This window comes from Dendropsophus ebraccatus, chromosome 5, assembly GCF_027789765.1.
Source record: "Dendropsophus ebraccatus isolate aDenEbr1 chromosome 5, aDenEbr1.pat, whole genome shotgun sequence".
Classification (NCBI taxonomy): domain Eukaryota; kingdom Metazoa; phylum Chordata; class Amphibia; order Anura; family Hylidae; genus Dendropsophus; species Dendropsophus ebraccatus.
The window spans coordinates 46,730,275-46,757,221 of record NC_091458.1 but is presented as its reverse complement, the minus strand read 5'-3'; the positions used below and the strand labels follow the sequence as shown (position 1 = coordinate 46,757,221).

The 26,947-nt window shown below is 42.3% G+C and overlaps 1 protein-coding gene across 4 annotated transcripts; it reads right to left on the bottom strand.

Moving 5' to 3' along the window:
- Positions 1-801: 801 nt before the first annotated feature.
- Positions 802-26,947, bottom strand: SLC39A5 (solute carrier family 39 member 5). 4 transcript variants are annotated; one of them, XM_069970043.1, is made up of 12 exons: positions 26,687-26,947; positions 19,251-19,532; positions 17,868-18,019; positions 17,541-17,721; positions 14,463-14,643; positions 12,099-12,268; positions 5,161-5,313; positions 5,008-5,083; positions 3,930-4,136; positions 3,010-3,090; positions 1,958-2,148; positions 802-1,226 (listed from the first exon to the last, which is right to left on the bottom strand). In XM_069970043.1, exons 2-12 carry the CDS (start codon positions 19,530-19,532, stop codon positions 1,083-1,085), a joined length of 1,818 nt encoding a protein of 605 aa, XP_069826144.1. In that variant the 5' UTR covers positions 26,687-26,947; the 3' UTR covers positions 802-1,082. The 4 variants fall into 4 exon arrangements, with proteins under 4 accessions (XP_069826144.1, XP_069826143.1, XP_069826146.1 ...); XM_069970042.1 differs by lacking the exon at positions 26,687-26,947 and adding an exon at positions 25,692-25,850; XM_069970045.1 differs by lacking the exon at positions 26,687-26,947 and adding an exon at positions 24,232-24,376.

Genomic DNA, 26,947 nt, shown 5'->3' with positions numbered 1-26,947 from the left:
CATTTCATTGGAACAGACAGGTTTGCATGCATAGGTAACACCAATATATAGATAACATCGGATCCATCAATGACCATATGTCATGATCAGAGCTTATGTCCTTACCCTCCCTCGCACATTTGCCAGGGCATGCATAACATTTTCCCATAGAAGTTAATGATTTGTTTTCTGTGTGACTGCTGTAAAGAAAACCTCTGAACTGCTGTCAACAACAGAACATTTCTGTCCTATTGTCATGGATAGAAAATATAATGAGAAAAATATCTACAATCCAATGAACACAGGGTAGAAGAGTTGGTTTGTTTTTTTATTAGTAAATAAAAATAGATGATAGATTCTCTTTAAGGCTGCTTTCACACGTTCCAACAGACTCAAACCTGTTAGTTTGAATGGCTCCATTCACTCGCCCATACATGTTACGGGGCCTCAAACCGTGCAACAAAAGAAACTGACAGATCCTAGTATGGATCCCTTTTATAATTGGGTCAGTGCATTGCAGACCACTACGGGTGCACTACTGTAGTGCTGTCCCTAGCTATGGAGAGCACTGCAGAACGTGTGAATGTAGCCTAATGCCCTCCAATGGTTCAGCAAAGTCATGTGGCCACTACCATGCTATATACGTAGTACACATTTGGTTTTACCATCTTTGATTCATGCTAGTAACACCATAAGGTTCTTTTGTGTGGGCCAATGGGCTGCAGATTATTGTGAAACCCCTTATATACATCATTGTCGTCCAGGCTCAGGTCGAATTGGCTCATGGGAGTGTTAGTGGTATGCTGCACAGGTAAGAAAATATAGAATACAAAGATTTTATTTTTACACATGGTAAATTATAGCAGCTTCTTCTTGAGACTGTATGACACTACAGTCCAGTCGCTTCACATTGTTATGATGAATGAGTACTAGTGGGAGTGCTGAGTCCTTGGAATTCTTGGAGTATTGTTGGACAAAATGCACAGAAATTAGTACTGATGTGGATATCACTGATCCCCCTATAAGAGTATGTAGAAGTCTTCAGAATCCACTTTCCAGTTGTAAACATAGAAATGAATAATTACAATGTCATCCTTGGTTTCCTATAAGTGTTGAAACACCATCTGGTCCTGGAACAGGGCGATGCACAGCATTATGCCGCATCCAAGCAGGAAGCCAGTGCTGTGGAGGATATAGTCCCTTCCTTGGCCGAGGTCCGATGCTTCACGATGCAGCATTTGGGGAAGCTGAAAATAAAGTCATATACTAGAGATATTGGCTTTTTTTTTAAGACTGGCGTATGAGACCTGGTTTTAGTATCCCCCCCCCTATGGTGTATTGAAATTTAGCCCTGCCCCCCAATTTGTCTGTCCTACACTTGCCCTAAAACAATTGATTCCATACAGCACAGGGGTCAAACCTGCAGCCTTAAAGCTGTTTTAAAACTACACTTCCTATCATGCCTGGACAGCCAAAGCTTTGCCTTTCTAGGCACAATGGGAATTGTAGTTTTGCAAAAGCTGGGGGGCTGCAGTAGAGACCCTTGTGTCATACATTTTCATTTTTTATACTTCTACATTGACGGGGGAAGCTGACTGCGTTACAGTACACTCAAAAAAGACCAGAAAGATACTCTTCACTCCACTGGGTAAATGGAGTCTTATGGATACATTGGGGCTTTTGGATGTTTGCAGAAATATATTTTCTCTGCTAAAAGCCAAAAGCAGCCCCTTGCCCTTCATGTCAATTCTTTCGGTGGAATGCACAATCCGCCCGTGCATAGAATGGTGTCTATGGCTTGGGCGGAGAGATGTGGCCGTGAACAGGTATGAGCTATGGAATCCGTCTGTAACTCTCCGCTCGGGTTCCGTAGTGTGAAACTATGCTATAAGTGCAAACAGAACTGAAAAGGACATATGGAAGCCTAGGTAATATTCCCACACATGACGTCATTATCAGATATGTGACATTGACATACCATATCTACAAGAGACACATATAAGAAGATTCCAGCAGTAGCTGCAAATATCCAGGGAGTGACTTGAGTTGAGCTCAGGCTGGCGACTGCTCCCACCAACATGCCCAGATATGAGAGAAAGGCTGACATCAGGCTGAAAAGTAAGACCCTCCTCATCCGTACACCAGTCTGGAGCAAGACTGCAAAATCTCCTGGGAAAAAAAAAAAATTTCTTAAGTTACACAAAACTAAATTCTAGCATCTACACAGATATATAAAAAATGTATTATAGTGCATCTATGGAGGAATCGGCGGACAGCGGTATATGGAATTCTTTAATGCACCTAAAAGTATTTAATTGATTCAGTTGGATAAAAAAAAGGATGCAACTGTGTGCAATCCATTTGCAGCCGTTTTCACATTTACTACCATTATTTAAAAAAAAAAATCAAAACGGATGCTTTTTTTTTTTTTTTTAGGGTACACAAAAATTGTGGTTGACCCTTTTTTTGTGTACATTAACGTTTTAAAAATGTATACGTTAAACGGACTGCAAAAATGCAGTGTAAACCCAGTCTAAGGGTATGTTCACATCTCGTTTTTTGTCCTCACGTCGGGCTACACGTCAGCATCCTTTTTGCACTGATTCTTGACGTGTAGCCCGACGTGAGGCCAAAAAACGAGATGTGAACATACCCTTAGACTGGGTTCACATCACTGGGAAGGCCACATTGACTTAAATGATTATGATTATGTGACTGTGTTCTGCTCATTTGTGGGACGTACACGGCTTTTGTGCAGGACTCAAAAGCGTGGTCGACCACGCTTTTGAGTCCTGCACAAAAGCCGTGTACGTCCCGCAAATGAGCAGAACACAGTCACATAATGACTCCGTCCTGCTTAAGTCAATGTGGCCGTCGGCCGCACGGTGGGCTGCTTGTCACCATCCTTTTTGCACTGACTCCTGACGTGTAGCCCGAAGTGAGGACAAAAAAACGAGATGTGAACATACCCTAAGACAACATTTTAGAAACTTTCTTACATGTTTAGTGAATGTAAAGTTTAATACTCACCAAGTTCATGAGGCAGTTCATGGCAGAATACAGCAACCGTGGTGCTGATGCCACCTGAAAAGCTGGCTGAAAAGGCAGCACCTGTAGAAAGAACCAAATACTGTTTAATCAGGATAATCTTCATACCTGCATACACATCTGAACCTGCTGTTACATAGCCAAGCATTGGCCCAGATTTACTAAAATGGTCTAATTTTTAGACCAAACGAGCACCAATCAGCGAGATCAGTGCTTATTTGAAGTGCGTTTACATGGGCTGCACGAACAATCCATGTACCGTTCATGCAGCCATGGAAATTGACAGCATGGATATACATATATCCATACTGTCAGTTTCCAGATCACACAGCAGTACATACTTACTTAGTGCACTGCTGTGATTCTGCAACCTCTTCTGCGGCTCTCCCATCTAGCTACTGTGTCATCAGGCCCTGCGTCCTCCAGCTGTCTATCATTCTAGAGAAGGCAGCAGTCTGAAGATACAGCGTCTGGATGGGATGGCCGAAGAACAGGATACCAGATTACAGCAGCAGCACACTAGGTAAGTATGATTTGAAAACTGACAGCATGGATATTGGCATATTCTTGCTTCCAGTTTGTCTTTATTGTTATCGGTCCCACATCCTCTGTTTACATAAGGAGATTTGCGGCCGATAGCGATGTCTTTTGAGAGGCTTCAAAATTTAAGATCAAATGAGGATCAGGTGTTTTCTTGCAACAATCCTAGCCGATAATCGGCCCGTGTAAAAGGCCCGTAAGCTCACACCAACTATTACTTGTCTTAAACTGCGGCATGCCCCTTTGTAAAAGTTATGTCCCTTTTTCTGGCCGCCACTGGAAAAATCTCTAATACACTTCATAGATGTGGTGCACATAATTTACATGGACACTACAAAGTGAAGCCAAAGATGATGCTTTACCTATTGCCAGGCCGTCTGTAAAGTTATGTATTCCATCCCCGAGAAGAACCATCCACACAAACTCTGCAATGCCGCCACCTGATGCACTGTGTGAATGGCCATGATGTGAATGAGCCATCTGACTGCTGGTCTCTAGTACGTCAACCTGTTCCTCTTGGTTCTGTTCACAGCCATCAGCTGGCCTTGTTGTCTCACAAAACTCAGGGCCTATAAAAACCTACAAATGTTAACCTTTCATGTGCCAAACAGAGAGTGCAATGTAATATTTTCTTCTGTACACAGGGTATTATTTGCACATATACAACAACCTTGACATGATGTCGTGACTGCAGATGATCAGCTAAATGCCCCGCCCCCCCAGTGTCCACCATAGGCATATACAGGCTCAGTGGTGGACACTGGGGGGCGGGGCATGGTCACATGCTCCTCCATATCAGCCATCTCATCGATAGAAACACCACAGAGCAGGGCAGCACAGCCTGGAGGAGGGGAGTCTGATATTAGCTCTATGAGGTACACAGGGAGCTGCTGTCAGTATATACAGTGAGTACACTTACTAATACTGTACACTGAGAAATTTTACTATAAAGTGGCCAACCCCTTTAAATAATTTAGTTACATTGATATTTGCAGCATTTAATCTGCCACAGATCCTGTATATGTGAATGTACCCTAAAAGTGAATTTATTAATGCGTATAAATTAATTTCATACATTTTTTGAGCCAAAGACAGAAGTGGCTTCAAAAGGAATAGGAAATATAAATGAAGGGCAAATACTTCTGTACCCTGATGGATCCACTTCTGGCTTTGTTTCAAAAAAATTGCTTCAAGAATGTAAAAAAAAAACAAAAAAAAAAACAACTTAAAAACTTAGGGAGAGAGTTATCAAAAATGGTGTAAAGTGAAACTGGCTCAGTTGCCCCTAGCAACCAATCAGATTCCACCTTTCATTCCTCATAGACTCTTTGGAAAATAAAAAAGTAGAATCTGATTGGTTGCTAGGGGCAACTGAGCCAGTTTTACTTTACACCATGTTTGATAAATCTACCCTTTACTATGTATCACTGTGGTACTTACCAACAGGATGTCCAAGATCCCAAAGAATGGTAGTGCAGGCTTCATCCTGGGCCTGGCTTTTAACTTCAGGACGTTTCTACAGGTGAACATTTTGTTAATATTTAATGTAAATCAACACTTTGAATATTATTCTAATGATACTAGACCAGTCACCTTCTTACTTTTCCTTCTCTGTCTCAGTAAACCCATCAGATTTTCAATAAGATAGAGTAAATAGATGCCACCAAGTACACACAACCCCTTCAGGACAGGGTCCAATGAGTGGGATGCACCATGATGTCTGTCCTCTGAAGGATCCTGCTGTGCCTGCAACAGCATTGTTTTATTCTCAGTTATTTTTATATCTGAACATAACAAGCAAATAAATACATGATTAGAAAAAAAAATTAAAGGGGTACCCCAGAGAAATAATTGCTTCGAACTCAACTGGGCCAGAAAGTTGTATAGATTTGTAAATTACTTAAAAAAGAAAATTAAGTATTCCAGTACTTATCAGCTGCTGTATGCCCTGTATGTAATGATGTATTCTTTCCAGTCTGACATGTTGCTCTCTGCTGCCACCTCGTGTCCATGTCAGGAACTGTCCAGAGCAAGAAAGGTTTTTTTATTGGGATTTGGGGACAGCAGGGAACACCATTTCTGACTGAAAAAAAAAGGCAACACTTGCAGCAAGGCATACAGCAGCTGATTAGTTTTTTTTTTTTTTTTTCCTTAGTTGATACTACATCTACTACATCTTTATAAACACTGAAGGAAAATGTATTGTAAAGTATATGTGTGTGTGTGTGTATATATAGGATAATTTTTTACTCACCGTAAATTTTCTTTCCTGTAGTCCGAAGCAGCAGCACAAATGGGGAAGATCCTATCTTCCTGCAATGGTAGGACAGATGGTACTAATAAAAGATTGATTAGGAGCCCTATAAGAAGGCCATACAGACCCCTCCTCCGTGTGTCAATTCTAACGACAAAAAAAAAAAATAATTTAAAATTCATAATAAAATCTTAGTTAATAAGGCATTAAAACAATCAAGGTACGCTGCATAAATAGTTTGTTTAAATCAGGGCGGGAAGTCTGTGCTGCTGCTTCGGACTACAGGAAAGAAAATTTACGGTGAGTAAAAAATTATCCTTTCCCTATACGTCCTCAGCAGCAGCACAAATGGGGATATAGCAAGCTATGAAAACAGACTAGGGAGGGCCATTACATTACAGAAGACAGAATGGCTGAGCCAAAAACTGGTTGACTCGTGAATATCTAGTCTATAGTGCTTGACAAAGGTAATGACGGACGACCATGAGGCAGTCTTGCATATTTGTTCCAAGGGTACAGATCTTTTTTCAGCCCATGTGGATGATATTGCCCTCGTTGAATATGCCTTGATTGCACCAGGTACCTGTAATCCAGCTTCTTGGTAGCATATGGAGATGACTTCCCTTATCCATCTGGACAGAGAAGCTTTGGATGACCTGCATCCTTTGTTTTTCCCTGCAAAGGATAAAAATAAGTGGTTAGATTTCCTGAAGGAGTTTGCCCGTTCAATATACATGCTCCAAGCCCTTCCCACATCTAAGGGATGAAGCTCCTTCTCTCCCGTGTTGGCAGGAGTAATGGATTGTAACAATGGAGATGTGGAAGAGACTCACCCACCAGGCTTCAAACATCTTCTTTACCTTCAGGTAGGTTCTGTAGGCAGTTGTGGCTCTGGACTGCAGAAGAGTGGTTACCACTCTGACAGCATATCAATTCCCACCTTGTTAACGGCAGTCAAGCTTCGGACAAGCCTGCCCTCTTGAGTTATTAACTGAGGGTGTACAGAAGCCTCCAGATTATTCCTATGGAATTAGCGCCATAAGAGGCCATCATGAAACCCGAGACTTGCTACTTGCAAGATTTTTAGACTCTGCCCACACCTGGCAGGGACGCTGGGGGTAATCTCTGCTACTCTGTGTCAGTAGCTGGGGAGACTGGGAGAGTTCCCAGAAGATTCTTAGGCAGGGGGCTCACCATTGTGAACCATGCCCTCTTGGGTCAATAGGGGCAAATGAGGCTGACCAAGGCCCAACCTTGTCTGAGATTCTGCAAGACTCTGGGCTTTATAGGAGTGAGGAAAAAAGGTTTTCCAATTTGAACCTTCAATAGGAATAGGTCTATTCTCCATGCGATTTACCAGAAAGCTTCTGGTCCAGAGACCGTTCTTCCGACAGGATTACATCGCAGCATAGATTGCCAGCAGACAAAATGCCCCTGCCTCCAGTGGTCATGCTACTGATTTAGTGCCCCTAAAAAGATCGATATGCGCCATCCTAGATGCGGTTTTGATCTTATACTGATAGCTTCCCATAGATTGGTGTGCTGGAGTGGACTAGTATTCCCTTCATATGTTGGATGCCAGCAACATCTCTAATGGGGATTAAGGCTCCTTTGCTCGTTGCTCCTGCATACAAGCGCCCCACTGTGTGCTTGATACATCAATGGTTTTCTCTACCCACTTTATTGGGAGACTGTTGCCATTGAGCAGGGAAAGCTATCCTTGTCTCTGGGTGTTATTTCCAGTGTAGACATAAGACCCAAGGGTATCAGATGAAGTGACAGCAACTGGGGAGTGCCGAGAACCCCGACTTGTGTCAACTTCTGTAATCTCTCTGGAGGAAGAGAGAGTCACAGACTGGGGATCTATTCTCCTCCCTAGGAATTGTTCCATGCCAGAAACAATGATGAGCTTCAATTTTCTCAGACAGTCAAAGTACAATAGACATCACCTTGGTGACTGTAGATGGAGCCAAGATGATTCCAGACAGAAGGGCTGTAAATTGAAAAGAATTCCAATTGCCTTGTACAAAGGGTCTTGATGTAAAGGAATATGCAGCTTTTGTCTGTAGACAGGTACATGTGGGTATACATGGCCAGATAACGTCCTTCTTCTAGGAGGGAACTAGAGCATAAATCCTCCATACAACCGCCTCCTCAGAGAAGGCTGTATACAGGTACATGCAGGTATACCTGGTCACATAACATCCTTCTCTAGGAGGGACCCACAGGTCATAGATCCCACATACAGCACCCTCCTCAGAGGAGGCTGTATACAGGTATACACGGTCAGATAACATCCCTCTAGGAGGGACTCACAGATCATAGATCCTACATACAGCACCTTCCTCAGAGGAGGCCGCATACAGGTATACACGGTCAGATAACATCGCTCTAGGAGGGACCCACAGATCAAAATTCAATATGGTAGCCTTTCCTATCATATAACACTGGTACAGACCTCTCTCATTATGGAAATAAATTATCAGAAAAGACGTAGTCACAAGTTCTTGTTCCCATCCCCAAGGCCTCCGAGACATCTGGTCCTTCTTGTGCAGGATTCTTTCCTTTACCTTCCGTACTAGAATTCCTACGGAATGGGGAACAAAAGTAGAAGTTCCTTCTCTTCTTATTAGACTGGGGCAGATAATGGACCTGATCATAAGAAAAAAAGAACTTTCATGAGAATGTCCAATACAGATCCAACTCTCTTTATATTGGAGTGAACATCTGCCCCCTTACAACAAAGGACCAGTCTCCAAACCGTGGGGATCGGGCAGCCAACTATACTGCTCAGCTATAGTAATATAGACATTTATTTTATTCATTAATTATTATTATTATTATTATTTTCTGAACAAGGTCTTTGTGCGTCTGAAGGAGCCATGACCTCGGACTCCATCCAGTTCAGCCTGTAGATTATCATTCAGATGTAAAATCTTAAGCAGTCATTGTCTCTGAGAAAAAGTTGCAATCTACAAATGAATTCCCTGCCACCTGAAAGTGGAATCTTGCAGGATCTGTACGCCTCCAGAAGTTCTGTTACCAGAATCCTGCTACATCCAAGGATGGAAGTTGTGCCAGACTGACCGGCCGACTAACAGACTAGTGCAGAGTGCCTGGAATCAGACACACAGGTGCACTGAATATGCAACCAACAATCCTAAGGCGGTGTTCACACATAGCAGCTTCATAGCTTTACTGCATCCTTCAGTACACAGAAGCTCCATAGGGTCACTGCATCATCTGATATCAGTATTACAGAGTGTAACTAGACAGCAGGTGTACACAGTATTAAAGAGTAATTAGACTGCAGGTATACACAGTACACATCCAGCATCTGTAAGCATGTAGCTTCATAGGTCACTGCATTATCTGATAACAGTACTAATCAGATAGTACACAGATGTACATGTCTACAATCCTAAGGCCATGTTCACACACAGTAGCTTTACTGCATTCTTAAATAGCAGCACTGGAGCAGCGCAAAAAAAAAAACTCCATAGAATCACTGCATCATCTGATGGCTGTATTATGGAAAGTAATCAGATAGCAGGTGTATCCAGTACACATCCAGCAGCTCTAAGCATCTGCTCACACACATAGCTCCATACGGTCACTATATAATCTGATAGCAGTATTAGGGAAGTAATTAGATAGATGTATCCAGTACACAACTAGCAACTCTAAGGCTGTGTTCACACACAGCAGCTTCACAGGGCACTGCATCATCTGATAGCAGTATAGTGAAAGAAATCAGACAGCAGGTGTTACACAGTACACTACAATTCTAAGGCAATGTTCACACATAGTGGCTTCATAACTTCACTGCATTCTTAAATAGCAGCACACAGAAGGTCCACATGATAACCATCATCTGATAGCAGTATTAGCGAAGGTAATTAACCAGCAGGTGTACATAGTACACGACTAAATTCTAAGGCAGTGTTCACACACAGTAGCTTCACTGCATTCTTAAATGTTAGCACACAGAAGGTCCACATGATCACTGTATCATCTGATAGCAGTATAGTGAAAGTAAATAGACAGCAGGTGTATAGTATACAACTAACAATTCTAAGGCCGTGTTCACACACAGTAGCTTCACTGCATTCTTAAATGGCAGCACTGGAGTAGCACACAGACGCTCCATAGGGTGACTGCGTCATCTGTTAGCAGTATTAGTGAAAGTTATTACACAGGAGGTGTATCTACCACTACACAATAACTCTAAGGCTGTGTTCATACACAGTTTTATAGCTTCATTGTATCATCTGATAGAAATACTGGAAAGTAATCAGACCGCAGGTATACACATTACACAACTACAATTCTAAGGCTGTGTTCACACACACAATTTCACTGCATCATGTGGTAGCAGTACTATAGAAAGTAATTAGGCAGCAGGTGTTCACAATGCACAAATAGCAGCTCTAGGGTTGTGTGCACACACAAACACACAGTTTTATAGCTTCACCACATCATCCGATGGCAGTACTATGGAAAGTAATGAGGCAACAGGTGTACACAATTAGCAGCTCTAGGGCTGTGTTCACATACAGTTTCAGAGCTTCACTGCATCATCTGGTAGCAGTACTATAGAAAGTAATCAGGCCGCAGGTGTGCACCCTGCACAACTAGCAGCTCTAGGGTTGTGTGCACACAGTTTTATAGCTTCACTGCATTATCTGATGGCAGTACTATAGAAAGTAACGAGGCAATAGGTGTGCACAATTAGCAGCTCTAGGGCTGTGTTCACATACAGTTTCAGAGCTTCACTGCATCATCTGGTAGCAGTGCTATAGAAAGTAATCAGGCTGCAGGTGTGCACACTGCACAACTAGCAGCTCTAGGGTTGTGTGCACACACACAGTTTTATAGCTTCACTGCATCATCTGATGGCAGTACTATAGAAAGTAATGAGGCAATAGGTGTGCACAATTAGCAGCTCTAGGGCTGTGTTCACACACATACACAGTTTCATAGCTTCATTGTAGCAGTACTGGAGAAAATAATGAGACAGCAGGTGTACTAAATACACAACTAGCAGCGTTAAAGCTGTGTTCATGTATACACACTATAGTCACATAGGTCACTCATATAGTGAAGCAGTCTAACAGGACTTGCACAACCAATGTTAAAAAAAAAGTGAAAGACATTGAAACAAAACATTTGAGGCGTAAAAGCCGAATACAACATATATATCAAATAATCCTCCTGACACACAGGCCAGGCTTCCAGCTCAAAAGAAAAAGCAGCATATCTTACCTTGCTGAAGTATCAAGAAAATTAGCAGCCGCCCAGGTGAGGACACAGATCTGGCAGCACCATGATACTTACTGCAGCAGCCGCCCAGGTGAGGACACAGGTCTGGCAGCACCATGATACTTACTGCAGCAGCTTCCTGGCTTTCCTCACACAGCGGCTCCATACAGCAGAGAAGCTGAGTGATAACTCTACTAAAAAGTAAATAATCTCCTCTCTGATACAGCAGAGCAGGAAAAACAACATTTTTATAAATTTCCCCTCTCCACACGACCATGTGGAAAGGAAGAAACTTTGGAAAGGAAAGTCAGACACAAACATAGGCCTGAGCCTGCTTCCCTCTCCTACCACCTGTCCCACAGGAGGACAGAAAAAAACACGGAGGAGGGGTCTGTATGGCCTTCTTATAGGGCTCCTAATCAATCTTTTATTAGTACCATCTGTCCTACCATTGCAGGAAGATAGGATCTTCCCCATTTGTGCTGCTGCTGAGGACGTATAGGGAAATATATATATATATATATATATATATATATATACACATATATATATATATACAAACAATGAGATACAGTGCTTACAAGACAAGAACACTCCTAGTTCTCTGGCACTGTGAAAGTAAGATGTATTTATTGTTTAACCCCTTTCCGCATAAGGATGTATCAGCACGTCCATTTTAAACCTGCGTTCCCGCATATGGACTTGCCAGCACGTCCTGAGTTGAAGCAAGCACAGGGCCTTTAGTTTTCCTAAACTGAGAATTAATCTAATTGCATCTCTAGTGCAGGTGTGGAAAACTGTATGTCACATAATGAGCTTACACAGGCCAAAACCTGTTATTATAATATGTAATATAATAACTAGCAGCTTCTGCACTAAATCTTTAATCTCTGCTATTTAAAAAAGACCCTTACAGCCCTGATGTTATGGACTGTCTGAAAATGTTCCCATACTGAATACAAGATATTCTACATTCACACACCAATTTAAAGCAATAATAAAATTTGGGACATACGTGTGGAAGCAGGTGCAGTAAAGCGTCACCGCATAGAGTCCCCACAGCCAAGGCCACCAGGAACTTGAGTAGATAGCGGAAGAGAGGACGCCTGAGAAGTGGAACAAATGCTACAGCCAGGAGTGAAGGGGCACTGATCACTGTGACGGCAAGTGCCCCCCAACCGAGCACTACAGGGCAGAGAAGAGAGGAAAAACAGTAGAATACAAAGCTGTTACATATTATAAAGATACTGTGTTTCACTAAAATGAAAGCCTACCCCAAAAATAAGCCCTAGCTTCATTTTGGAGGCTCAACACAAGCTACAGGAGAGGTAAGAAGATGCACAGTAGGGGAAATTGAATGGGGAGGGGGGGGGGAGGGTATGTGCTCTGGTCCAGGATTTCTATAATTTCCACTGATTTCAAAATAGTATAATGCTGCATGAAAAAATATCTTTGCACTAAAAATAGGACAGAGAATCTCAAAGTGGCGGCGGTGGCATTGGAAAGTGCAATAGGCTGAATTCCCCATGTATAAAGTCATAGGAGGATGTATTGTGTGCTTGTGTCCCTCACTTTTGGGAGGAGCCTTGGGAGGACAAACCTGTCTGTCAACTGCTCTTAGCTGGTCAAAATTGATGCACTTCCAGACTAGGTTACATGAACGGAAGTAGAGATGAGCGAACCGAGTTCGGGTTCGAGTCCATCCAAACCCGAATGATCGGTATTTGATTAGTGGCGGCTGCTGAACTTGGATAAAGGTTGTCTAAGGTTGTCTAGAAAACATGGCTACAGCCAATGACTATATCCATGTTTTCCACATAGCCTTAGGGCTTTATCCAACTTCAGCAGCCACCGCTAATCAAATGCCGAAAGTTCGGGTTCGGATGGACTCGAGCATGCTCGAGGTTCTCTCATCTCTAAACGGAAGTCTAGAAATAGCACTTTTTTTTATTCCACCATAGCAACCCCATAGTATGCAAAAAAAAAAAAATTTATATATATATATATATATATATATATATATATATATATATATATATATACACTCAGCGGCCACTTTATTAGGTACAACATGCTAGTAACGGGTTGGACTCCCTTTTGCCTTCAGAACTGCCTCAATTCTTGGTGGCATAGATACAACAAGGTGCTGGAAGCTTCCTCAGAGATTTTGGTCCATATTGACATGATGGCATCACACAGGTGCCGCAGATTTGTCGGCTGCACATCCATGATGCCAATCTCCCGTTCCACCACATCCCAAAGATGCTCTATTGGATTGAGATCTGGTGACTGTGGAGGCCATTTGAGTACAGTGAACTCATTGTCATGTTCAAGAAACCAGTCTGAGATGATTCTAGCTTTATGACATGGCGCATTATCCTGCTGAAAGTAGCCATCAGATGTTGGGTCCATTGTGGTCATAAAGGGATGGACATGGTCAGCAACAATACTCAGGTAGGCCGTGGTGTTGCAACGATGCTCAATTGGTACCAAGGGGCCCAAAGAGTGCCAAGAAAATATTCCCCACACCATGACACCACCACCACCAGCCTGAACCGTTGATACAAGGCAGGATGGATCCATGCTTTCATGTTGTTGAAGTCAAATTCTGACCCTACCATCCGAATGTCGCAGCAGAAGTCGAGACTCATCAGACTAGGCAACGTTTTTCCAATCTTCTACTGTCCAATTTCGATGAGCTTGTGCAAATTGTAGCCTCAGTTTCCTGTTCTTAGCTGAAAGGAGTGGCACCCGGTATGGTCTTCTGCTGCTGTAGCCCATCTGCCTCAAAATTCGACGTACTGTGCATTCAGAGATGCTCTTCTGCCTACCTTGGTTTTAACGGTTGGCTATTTGAGTCACTGTTGCCTTTCTATCAGCTCGAACCAGTCTGCCCATTCTCCTCTGACCTCTGGCATCAACAAGGCATTTCCGCCCACAGAACTGCCGCTCACTGGATGTTTTTTTTTTTTTGGACCATTCTCTGTAAACCCTAGAGATGGTTGTGCGTGAAAATCCCAGTAGATCAGCAGTTTCTGAAATACTCAGACCAGCCCTTCTGGCACCAACAACTATGCCACGTTCAAAGGCACTCAAATCACCTTTCTTCCCCATACTGATGCTCGGTTTGAACTGCAGGAGATTGTCTTGACCATGTCTACATGCCTAAATGCACTGAGTTGCCGCCATGTGATTGGCTGATTACAAATTAAGTGGTAACGTGCAGTTGGACAGGTGTACCTAATAAAGTGGCCGATGAGTGTATATATATATAATAGCACAATGTACTAAAACATCTAGTGAGCTACATTTTAAGAGTGCCCCCAGTGGTGGAAAGAGAAATGTCAGTAGCTAAACTTTGTACTCAAGGTATACAAACCTTTCAGCAATGACTGTTGGGAGTTTGTGGACTGATCAGACAGCTGATCACTGTGGTAGATGCAGACACGACTGTCAATCTGGTAGAGCAGCGCTGGGCACAGTAACGTGAACTGCTGAGGCGTAATTTCTGACACCCAGCCAAGCCCAAAGTTCAGAAGCAGCTGTGTTACATTGAGGCACTGCAGTGTAGAAAGGAGGACAGAAGTTAACAGGGTGCAAGTATTACAAAAAGGGGCACCCCTAAAGGGGTTGTCTGGGATAAATGTTTAATTAGCCGTGTTGCCAGGGCTGCAGGGGACATGATAGTATTGTATACTTACCTGTCCAGCTTCACCGCAACTGCCAGTTCCCAGGCCGCCTGCTCTGCGCTGTTGTCATACATTATTGTAACGACACCCACAGCCCTGGCAGGATCACTAATTAATTCCGAACAACCCCTTTAAGGGTGGTTTCACATACATACATACATACATACATACATACATACATTCATGATTTTTTTTGGGGGGGAAAGCCATTACTGATGCATTCTTTAGTGAATCCAGCAAAAAGTATTAATACTTCCTTTGTATTTGAATCTACCTCTGGCCTTGGCTCAAAACTGAATGAAAAAGTGCCACAACAACACTGCAACAACACTGACCAGAGACAAAGTAGGTTTATGTATCACTTACAATGTTCTGTGCAGCTGATTTGCACGCATTCTCCTGAATAGCAACAACAGCTAGTCCTCTTCATTATGTGTGTGTGCTTAGTTGTCCTGAATATTCATGAGCACCTGCACACACTGCCCACCAGCCACTGATTGGTAGTTGTTTAATCTATACTGTACATATGCAGAAAGCTGTCAATCAGCAGCTAGGGGGTAGAGAGAGTGGCATGGCTCAAAGTCCACTCTCCTGCATATTAGGAGAACAGCCGAGCAGGATGATGTAAGAAATACATCATTCTGTTCAGCATTTCTGTCACTAGTGTATGCTGCCAACATTAAAGGCAGAATACACCTAGTGACAGATTCCCTTTGAACAGTATCAGGAAGATATAAAAAGTATCAAGATCTGACACACATTGTGTATACACTTAGACAGCTTTATGTTAGATAATGTGAAAAAAACTACATACATTACCTACTATATAGTGCTGCCACCATACAATGTAAAAATATAAGGTATTAGGCAGCATTGCAGCACACTGTAAATACCATCTATACTGCAGGAATATGATAGACCTACAAACCAGAGCCAGTGGCTTATCAATCATCCGGACAGAGAGGCAACACCACTTAGGGTTATAAAGTCATAAAGTCATTTATTGAAACTCAAAGTTCTTACGACTAAATACTTGTGGCAGCGGAAAACCCACAGGCAAACCAATAAAGTTAACGTGTGGATATTCTGCAAACCAGTAATGGTCGTAGTTTATAGCTGAGCTGTAATAAATCTTGAGTTTTTACAGCAGTTATAAATATTTGCTGTGGGGATATTGATATGATTTATATGATCTGCATGCATGCCGCCTTGTATGATGTCTCTCTATCAGTGTTAGAATAACTAGTAGTTATAATAACCTGCCTCCACCACCCTCCAGCCTAAACCCCATTACACTGTAGACCTCCCCCCAAAGACAAATGTAACCATTTTACTTGATCATTCCAAGTCTGTGTTAAGCCACCATATTACATACAAAATTCATGGCCTCCCGAGTGTGGTGTCTGCACAAAGTGGAGGCTTCCCTGTAAAGAGGGAGATAGATGTCAGCTTCCCATTTTATCCATGTCTCAGAAGGCACAAACGTGGTATGAAAGCCCCTTAAGAATTACTCAAGAGCCTGAAACATATAAGGTGTTGGTAAAACTTGTATACTACTGGGTCCATAGCATTAAAGAGGTTTTTCAGGAGAAAATAAGTGGTAGCCCATGATATTCTTTTACTATCTGATTGGCAGGGTGCTGACACCCAACTACCCTGCTGATCAGCCATTTAGTGTCCACACCACAGTGAGAACAGAGCTGGAAAAAGTTGGCTCTGCTCCCTATGTGGCGGTGGCACCAGCATACTGCAGCCTCAGCTCACCGAAGTGAGGGCATCAAATAGCTGTTCGGCAAGGGAGTCAGATGTCAGCACCCAAACAATGAACTATTAACAGTCTATCCTTTGGGTAGCCTATCAATTGTTGTCTTCCTGGACAATCCCTTTCAAGTGCTAGCCAACAGGTGCTGGATCTCTCTGACTATTTGAGCTAGCGGCTGTGCTTGGACAGAAGATTAACCCCTGGGGTTTTCTCTGTCACTAAGGCAGATTATGCAGGATATGAGAGTTGTTGCCATCTTATTATTCAGACTTCAGGAATTCGTATAAAAATTCATGGAGATGGACAAGCAGGACCAATTCAAACGTACGTGGTTGATCTGGGACATGTTCCGAGACACAGATGCCTTTCAGGCATGGCTCCGCTGATAGGCATAGGAGCCCTCAGGACCGATATCGTGGAGGCATCCCCTGGGTGGTCAGCTCCCGTGCAAACCTGTCCTTTCCCTTCCCTCCCTGCCCCCTCTCCTCTCCCCTCTTTCTTCTCTTCTCTCTGATCCTCTTTTTTCCTTTCCTTTTTACCTTTGGTTCCAGCTATAACTCATTACTTATTATAATTTGATGCCAGATGACATCGATAAGTGTTTGATTGTTATTGTTCTGATGCAAAATTACTTTGGTGGCAAGGAAACCACCTGCCCGAGGACTGTTTCCACCACTTACCAGACTCTCATTGTTTGCCCCGGTTGGACTCTGGGGTCATTCCCCCCGCTACATACTTCCTGCTTTTGGATTCTCCATCCTAATGTTGGATCCTTGCACCATTGTTCCTTGTCGCCTACCTAAAGTGTCATTGTACTTCTATTGGCGAATTGTTATGCATTTGGTTTCATAATAATAAAAAAGATTTAACCATAGAAATTCATGGAGGAAACTTTTTTTTTTTCCATCGGGTTTACTCTGGAATAACAAGGCCCAGACCTAAGGGAGGATTGCACTACTCAACCTTGTACAGTCTATCAGATTGATGCAAAACAGAAGTGACTTACGTCTTCATGCTGGTGGGTATGATGAAGATTAAGCAAGTGTTGCAGGATGTCTCTGGGTTGCCACTTTGTTTGCTGGTGGTTCCCATCCATTCTTTTCCCATTATGCACTGTGCTTTGTCTAGGCAGTGGCTCTGTTGTTACCGGATTGCTGTTTTGTGATTTCTTTGAGCTGCCATTCAGACTATCCTCCCAGGGAAGAGAGAAAAGATCATTTTGCAAAATACAAAGTTTATAGTAATAGATGAAAATTCATCAGAAGTAAAATGTTCTGAAATACTTTGAAAATAAATGTTATATGAAAGTTTAATGTTGTGATATAAAATGCACCTGTTTCTATAGTAGGCTTCCTCCGGGCCGGAGGGGACAGACAGATGGTCCCAGGAGGAGTGCACATGTCTGTGTTTGTTTTCTTGGACATCAAGGATATCCAGATGAGAGACGTGGTCATGTCCCAGTTCTCTGTGTTGTATCTGTACCACCTGGAAGGAGGGGGAGGGGGGGGGGGGATAAAGGCCGAAATCGTTAATGGCTTCCTATCAGTGTCTAAACAACAGAAACCTGTAATTTCTCTTTCTTCTCCACTGAAAACTGACAACTCAAGAACAACTTGGTTTCCCACCAGTTATTCATCTATAAAGGTGAAAACACAGGGTCTGCAGAAGACATGCAGCTGAAATGCATTAGCCATCAGTGCAGATTGTATGTCGTACTTCAGCCACATGTGGAAGTCTATAGGTCGGGCTCACACAATGCATAAATATTCTGCTGTTATTTAAAGGGGGTGTTATTTAAATTAACTGGTGTCATAAAGTTATACAGATTTGTAATTTACTTCTATTTAAAAAAAATTCCAGGTATCCATTACTTATCAGCTGCTGTATGTCCTGCAGAAAGTGGTGTATTCTTTCCAGTCTGACACAGTGCTCTCTGCTGCCACCTCTGTCCATGTCAGGAACTGTCCAGAGCAGTAGCAAATCCCAATAGAAAACCTCTCCTGCTCTGGACAATTCCTGTAACATACAGAGGTGGCAGCAGAGAGCACTATGTCAGACTGGAAAGAATACACAACTTCCTGCTGGGCATACAGCAACTGATAAGTACTGGAAGGCTTGAAATGATTAAATAGACGTAATTTACAAACCTATATAACTTTAACCAGTTGAGTTGAAAACAATTTTTTTTACTGGAGTACCCTGATGAAGGAGAACTCCGGCATTATCTAACACATATTACAAAGTTATATAACTTTGCTATTTATGTTAATTAGCTATTTGCCCCCCCCCCCCCAATTGCACATGTCCCAGAAGATCCGCAATGTCTCCTCTCTTATCTTTACTCTCTTGTGTCCGGATATAAGATAACTGACAGCGGGAGTCCCCCCACATCACTGTGAGTAGTTGCCCATGAAGATTGGCTAAACTCTGCCCCATAGCTGTTCCCTGCAGATGATCGCCTCTTTTCTCTGTTAGATTTCTACCATACTGTATGACTGTTTGGATTAGAAACATGCAAGAATCTGCAGGCTGACAAAGTAGACGGGATCTCCATTCATCTTTTTTCATCCCTTCTAGGCATTGCCATATATTACTGTATATGGAAACCGCTGATGATGATGATGCTGTGACGGACGTCACTGTGTTGCTGTTGCATAATGGATGAAATGAAATAAATGAAATTCCTCTATCATTTTACCCTGATGTGACCATTTACCTGCACTTTACCAAGTCCCAGGTTCTCCAGCAGTAAAGTGAGTCCCTCATAAGTTAATGTATCATTTTCGCCATACTGGTGGAACAGCTGTTTAAGATAATATCCTTGTTCCTTCTCGGCCTCTTCCAGATAGGATACATTCTGCTTAAGTTCAGTTCTTCTGATTCGCAGAGCCTTATTTCTTGAAGTGACATTGTGAACATTATCTGTGTCCAGGCTTGCACATATAGGCCAGGAAGTGCTGAGGCTGAACAGCAGGAGCCAGGCCTTGTGGAGCAGCATCTATTACAGGAACAAACACACAACATTATAAAACTATAAAAGTCTAATAAAATGTAAGTAACATGCTGAACAAAATGACAGTATACTGTATAAAGCATCGCGATAAATACCTGCTATGGGGACATGGGGGCAGATGTTTCCTCTCCCAATGTGTCCAGGAATGTGACACCTTTGTTTAAGCTCCCAGCCCCCACTTTCCCATAAACATTAAGGAATGTCATTCAAGGGGCAGGATGTTTTAAAGCATCCATTATAAGTGTACTTAAAGGTCAACTCTTCCAGCTTCCAAAACATCTTGGATCCATCTATTTATTATTACAGACATGGGACAAAAGTTTTCTATTTTTATGAACTGTTGTTGAGTTTATAAGCTGGGGGCAGTAAAATATCACTGGCCGCAGAGCTCTGATGTGGGCGCATCAGAGCTTCCCCCTGCACACTATGAAGCATGAGCCGCTCACTTCACAGTGTGAACTGACATGGTTTCCTACGGCATGTCAGTTATTTCCGGCCCCGTACAGGAGCGCACACGATGTGTATACGCTCCGGCCAGGATCCCATTGAAAGTAAGGCATTATTCCACCGCGCCAAAAGTACGGCCGTTGTTGCCACCGGCAACAACGGCCGTACTTTTACGTAGTGTGAACATAGCCTTATATTGTTCACAAATCCTGAAGGTTAGTAGGATTACAGCAATAGTGGGAGATTTATCAAACATGGTGTAAAGTGAAACTGGCTCAGTTGCCCCTAGCAACCAATCAGATTCCAAATAGTCTGTGAGGAATAAGAAGGGGAATCTGATTGGTTGCTAGGGGCAACTGAGCCAGTTTCACTTTACACCATGTTTGATAAATCTCCCCCATAGTTTTTATTTTTTGTATTTTTTCTACGTAGCTTTGTATGACCTTATTCTGGTCCCTATACCTTTCCTATATTTGTATGTTTGGAGCTGTGCGAGGTCTTTTCTTATTTATAGGGAGCTGATATTATTTCACATACATGCAGCTTCTTGATTGCTTGTGGATCAATGTATTTCGGAAGCTGAGGTGAAAAAAAAAAACAGCAATTCTAGCACTAGGTAGGTTCTATAGTATTCCCTGTCTGTGATAAATATATTTTAAGAATTCAGTCATTTCTAGATACAGCAATATCAATATTGCTTTTTAACATTATAAATGAGAAATTGTTGTTTTTATCACATTTTACCTTGATATTATTGTATTACATTTTTACTTTTGGTCTCCCCTATTGAATGTGAACCAGCAGTTGCTTCTATTATACACTGCAATACTATTGTGTTGCAGTAAATTGCATTTTGACAGTTTTCCTAGTACAGTGGTGCCTTGGATTACGAGCATAATTCGTTCCGGGGCTGTGCTTGTAATCCAAATTCACTCTTAAACCAAAGCAAATTTTCCCATAAAGAATCACTGATATGCAGACAATTGGTTCCACATCCAAAAAATTATTATTTTTCATTTTGTGAATAACATGTAGAACAGAAGAAAGAAACAATGAGAAACAGTTGAATATTTGATATTATCAGTTACTGTACAGTATAGCAATCAGCAAGTCGAGTATAATGTATAGTAAGTGCGGAAAAAGTTTGTAGATACAGAATGGAGATGCAGACCCTCATAATACAGAAGTATAGTACAACAGGCCAGAATGAAAAAGCAGGGCTGCTGTCAAAGGTCTGGTGTCACATGACAGCAATGGGGAAGGGGTGTGTGTTCAGCATGGACCAATCAGGAAGTGAGAATCACAAAGCTGTGCAGAAGGACAGTGACAGAAACTTTATATACAGCAGTTTGAATGGCTGAGTGTAAGTGCACACACATTATAGCAGCAGGGTGTATAGCTGAGTGTAAGTGCAGGCATATTATAGCAGCAGTGTGAATAGCTGAATGTAAATGCAGGCACATTATAGCAGGAATGGAGAGGATGGGAAACAAGGGCTGACAGAGACTGTAGGAAGCATGAAGGAATGAGCAGGGCAGAGGTGAGCACAGTATAGCAGAACTCTGTCCGGGGAGAGAGGGGTTACAATCATAAAGAGATTACCTCTGCAGTCCTGTCCCCTGATGCAAGCCCCAGCCTGAAGTGAATCTGCCATGATTTGGAAGGTGAGGGAGACTTCCTGGGTCAGAGTACTGTGCTGTAGACCACGCTTTACAGGCCATGCCCCGCCCCCACTTCCGCTTCTTCCCAGTACAGGGAGCTCTTAAACCAAATCAATGCTCTTAAACCAAGTTACAATTTTGAAAAACTGTGAGCTCTTCTTGCAAAACGCTCTTAATTCAAGTTACTCTTAAACCAAGGTACCACTGTAGTTTTCCAAAAACTTTTCATATGGCCAAGGGACATGTTCAAAGTTTTTATCAGTCAGGATCTGGGTGTTCAGACCCCAACCAATACCTAAAACAAGTAGGGAAAGAAGCACACAGCTGAGCACTGCTTCTACGTTTGTGCCCAGAAACAGCCCCATAGAGTTACATTATAAGTCCCTCTCGGTCACATGGCAGAGAAACAGTAAAGAAGGTACTTATTGTGGTCTTCTCCCAGCTCATTCTAGTGACTAGGTCAGACTAATGGTGGTTTTACACGGAGCGATAATTTGCCCTATCGCACGATTAACGATATTGAATGAACAATTTTTTTTTTATAACGATCGGCGTTTAGACGGAACGATACATCGTACGAAATATTCGTTTTGCGATCGCTTAAGCCTATCTCACACATAGGGGAAATCGTTGGAAGACTGTTTACACTGAACGATCTGCGAATTTTTTGCGAACGATAAACAACGATTTGAGAACTTGTTGAAAGATCAAAATGAACGATTTTTCGCTCGTCGCTTGATCATTCGCTGCGTTTACACATACGATTATCGTTCCAATTCGACCGCTATCGTGCAAATTCGAACGATACATCGTTCCGTGTAAAACCACCATAAGAGTCTGAACACTTAGCCCTGACCAATTAAAACTCAGTGACCCTTTAACTTCCCATCTTAAAGGGGTTATCAACAATTAGAAAAAAAAGTATAGCTACTTTCTTAAAAAACAGCACCACCCTTCTCCTCGGGTTGTGTATGGTATTACTATTCACCTCCACTCACTGCAATGGAAATGAGCTGCAGAATCACACCCAAACAGAGAACAAGAGTGGTGCTGTTTTTAGAAGAAAGCAGTCATGTTTATCTAAGCCTGGATCACTCCTTAAAGGGGTATTCTGGCAAAAAGAATTTTTTTTAAAATCAACTGGTGTCAGAAGTAAATAACTTCTATTAAAAAATCTCACCTTTCAAGTACTTATCAGCTGATGTATGTCCTGCAGGAAGTGGTGTGTTCTTTACAGGGTGATACTGTGCCCTCTGCTGCCACCTTTGTCCGTAACAGGAACTGTTCAGAACAGTAACAAATCCCCATAGAAAACCTCTCCAGTGGTGGCAGCAGATAGCACTTCCTGCAGGACATCCAGCAGCTAATAAGTACTGGAAGACTTGAGATTTTTAATAGAGGTAATTTACAAACCTGTATAACTTTCTGATGTTAGTTGATTTGCAATTTTTTTCCCCATTGAAGTGGATTAGAGTTACCATTGCATAGCTACTGCTTAGTGAATTTCTTAGAAGTTACTGAGGCCTTCTTAAAAAAAAACCATAAAGAGTGCCTTCACATGTACCGGATGCGCAGCGGATTTCATGCTGCGGATTTGCAGTGAAATCCGCTGCGGATCCAGTGTCAGTGCATCCCTATGAGAATACATTCCAGCAGCGGGATTGACATCCCGCTGCGTGTATGTAAGTTAACCCCCCCGATGGCCGGAGCATACCTCACCTCCACCCCGCTATGGCTTGCTTCGATGGTTGTCGGCAGGACGTCCCGCTCAGTCAATCAAGCCGGAGCAGGGAGGAGGTGATGTATGCTTCAGCCACTGGGGGGTTAACTTACATACTCGCAGCGGGATGTACCACTTTACTCAGGCCGCATGGTCCAGAAAAAAAATTAATAAAATATTTTTTAAACTTTTCAATACATTATAAATTACAATAAAAAAATTAAAGCTTGTCCTGCAACACTATGAAATCACTGTGAGATGGGGAAACCACTTTAATAACTGGAAGCAGTAATCTTGAAAACTATGAAGAATTAATACAGAAAATGTATTTGAAAGTTAGTTGAATCTAGTTGTATATAACATGGCAATAGATAACTATGATAACTATGTTATATAATATATATAGCATTATTAATATGGTTTGAAGGTGTAGAAGTAAACCGATATACCTAGAGAAAACACACACAAACACAAGAAGGCCATATACACAGTATACAGCTGTTTGGCTGTAGGGATTCAAACCTATGTGCTAACCCACATGTCAGCCTGCCGCCCCATATATAATACATAACATGGGCTACCGAGTCTTTACCAGTTTTCAGTACATAGAGAAAACAAAAGTATAACATAAAGCCTATAGGAACACAGCATCATGATACAATGGGCTTGCTGGTCACACAATAAAAATGAGCACCCAAAATAGATAAAGCACGGTATGCTTAAAAAAACAACAACCATGTATTGCTAGTAAGTTGGATGCAGACGTATGCAACTCAAGGTTTCCCTTTTGCCTTGCTTTAGTATAAAACAAACCATCCATGCATAAAAGTGCACTAGAATGGTGCACGCCACTTACCAGTTGTGAGTCCTATATAGTAGTTGGTGTTGATGATCTTCTTGGTTGCACACAAAGGTTTTCCACATTACCCCCATTAGCCTATAGTAAAGCTGGGTAGGGTTGTGTTGTTTGTTTTTCCACTCCTACACTTGGCCATTGGAATACAAATTTAGCCTTGGATGGGGGAAGGGACAAGTAGCCTCACTTTTACTTACATCAGAAAGTTAATATTTAATTTGTCAAAAACCTTTTCTACTTTTAGCTTTACTTTTAGCACATATACTCTAGTATAGTTTCTACCAAAACACATCCAAAATCACACGGGACACACAACTTAGTGTTTGGAAGGATGACTGGCAGAAAGCTGTTCCCCATGTAAACTAAAAATAGGAGTGAAAGGAAGCGAGGAAAGGCATAAGGGGAGTAAACCTCATCAACTCTTTGCATATAAAAGACAGTATGCATGTCACTTTAAGAAATGTTACCCTGATATATATATATATATATATATATATATATAGTATAGAGAGAGAGAGAAAGTTTTGAGAAAGAAGGGTTTGTGTGGGTGGAAGAAGATGACTCAAGCCTTCTGCTCCCTGCTGCTTACCTGTATTTCCATGTCTCAAAACAATACCTCCTGGGATGGAAGGGGGTGGGTATATATCCTGATCAATTTGTGCATGTGAAACAAATCCAGGTACAATACTTAAAGAGGCATTATCAGCAGGTTAGACCAATTTAACCTGCAGATAGTAGCTCTTTAGTGGGAAAAGGGCGCTGAGGATGAAGGTATGTCTGTTACCATCATGCCATTCCTGTGCTGTGAAATCCTTTGCCCGGTAAGCTTTTAGGAGCCCTGGGGGCATGACTACCGCCCTGAGCACCGAACTCCCCCCCCCCCCCCCCAATGATTATCCCATACCTTCCAACTTTTGCTGGGAGGAAAGAGGAGCAGTCACTGCAATACGCCACGCTCCTATAGCCATGCCCCTACAGCCACACCACCTATTACTGTTATATGAGAAACAAATATTATCACCATATCTTTACCATATAGTGACTTATACAGGATGTTGGGAGGTATAATGGTATAATTATCTGCCCCCAGTGCTCCTAATGGCTTACCAGGCAGAGGATTTCAGAGCTAACAACATAGGAACCACGCAGAGGATGAGGGTAAGAGACATACCTTCATCCTCAGAGCCCTGTGGCCACTAGGGAGCTATCAGGTTAGATTCTTCTAACCAGCTGATAGTTCCTCTTTAATACACATTTGGTTGTGCACTTTTCACATCTACGTGTGACCCTAAATGTGTGCCATGTTTGTAATACACCTAATAGTGAAACTTCCTAGCCTTGAAAAAAGCCTCAATTACAGAAGTGGGCACATATATGAGCTTGACAGCTCTATAACAAGTAAGTAGTGGAGATGCATATAGTTTAATATGCATTGCTATATGTATGAGTAATACACTTACCTGGGGAAGAGATCCAGGGTGCACAATGGCAAAAAGGCGAGCTGGGGGAAGCAGTGTAGTGCTCTTGGTTATGTTCTGCTGGGAAACCTTGGACCCTGGCATTCATGAGGAAGCCATTTACAACCCTTCATGGGAACAGAGTTCCCTGAAGGCAGCAGCATCTGTGGGTTGTACTGGTAACACAGGTCTGATCCACTGAGGCTGCACCTTACAAAGTACAGGACCTAAAAGAGTACCTGTCTATAAGAAAAAAGCACTGCCGCATCATCTGCCCCCCCCCCCCATTGATTATCATTAGAAAGGATGGACTGGATGACATGGCAGTGCTCCTAACAGTGCTCCGGAGCATAGTTTAACAGCGCAGGACCGCTGTCGAGGAGGAAGGTAACATACATACCTTCCTCCTCAGTGTCCCTGGCGCTATAGGGGGTTATCAGCAGGTTAGATTTGAAGTTATTAGTGACAGGTACCCTTTGACATGCTATCAATGTCTTGGTGCCAGATAACACAGGACACCTTTAGTGGTCTTGTGGAGTCCATGACTATTTTGTTGACATCAAGAAAACCCATTGAATATTAGGCAGGTGATTTTAATGATACCCCAACAGGTGACCATGTAGTATAGTCATAAGGAAATGCACAAATAGCTATCATTGTATATTGGTAAAAAAAAACAAAAAAAAAAACTGCAGACTTTTTACTTAAGATAAAGTGAGTAGCAGGGTAGAGAGTAAACAGAGTCAGAGAAGCCACACAACACACTTACTAGACAACTACTTGCCACCACTATTGGTTGTTACATACGCTGTATCACTTCCTAGATTCTATTGCTATGTTTGCATTTAAAAAAAAGTTTACTATACAGTTAAAGAGGACATGTGTGTTCTGTAAGGACGGACCGACAGAGTCTTGTCCTCTGTTGAGCCCAAGAAACCCAGATTCCTCATTGTAAGATCAAAGTCTATGATTTAGGAATAAACATTTTGAGCCTTTACCTTTAGAAATCTGCTCTATAATCCTCTTTGGCGGTGCTTCATTGGCTTCCTACACAGGCAGGGTCATCCAATAACCTAATATCAATGATAATAATACTGGAGAACTGGGGGACAGCATCCACCTGACGTTACCTGATCCCTGGTGTGCTGGAGTGGAGAAACGTCCACATTTCAAAGGGTCATTCTTATTACCAGGAAATGACAGACAGAGCAGTAGGGTTAGTAGTGAGCCAGTGCTGCCACATGCTGGAGAATCAGAGT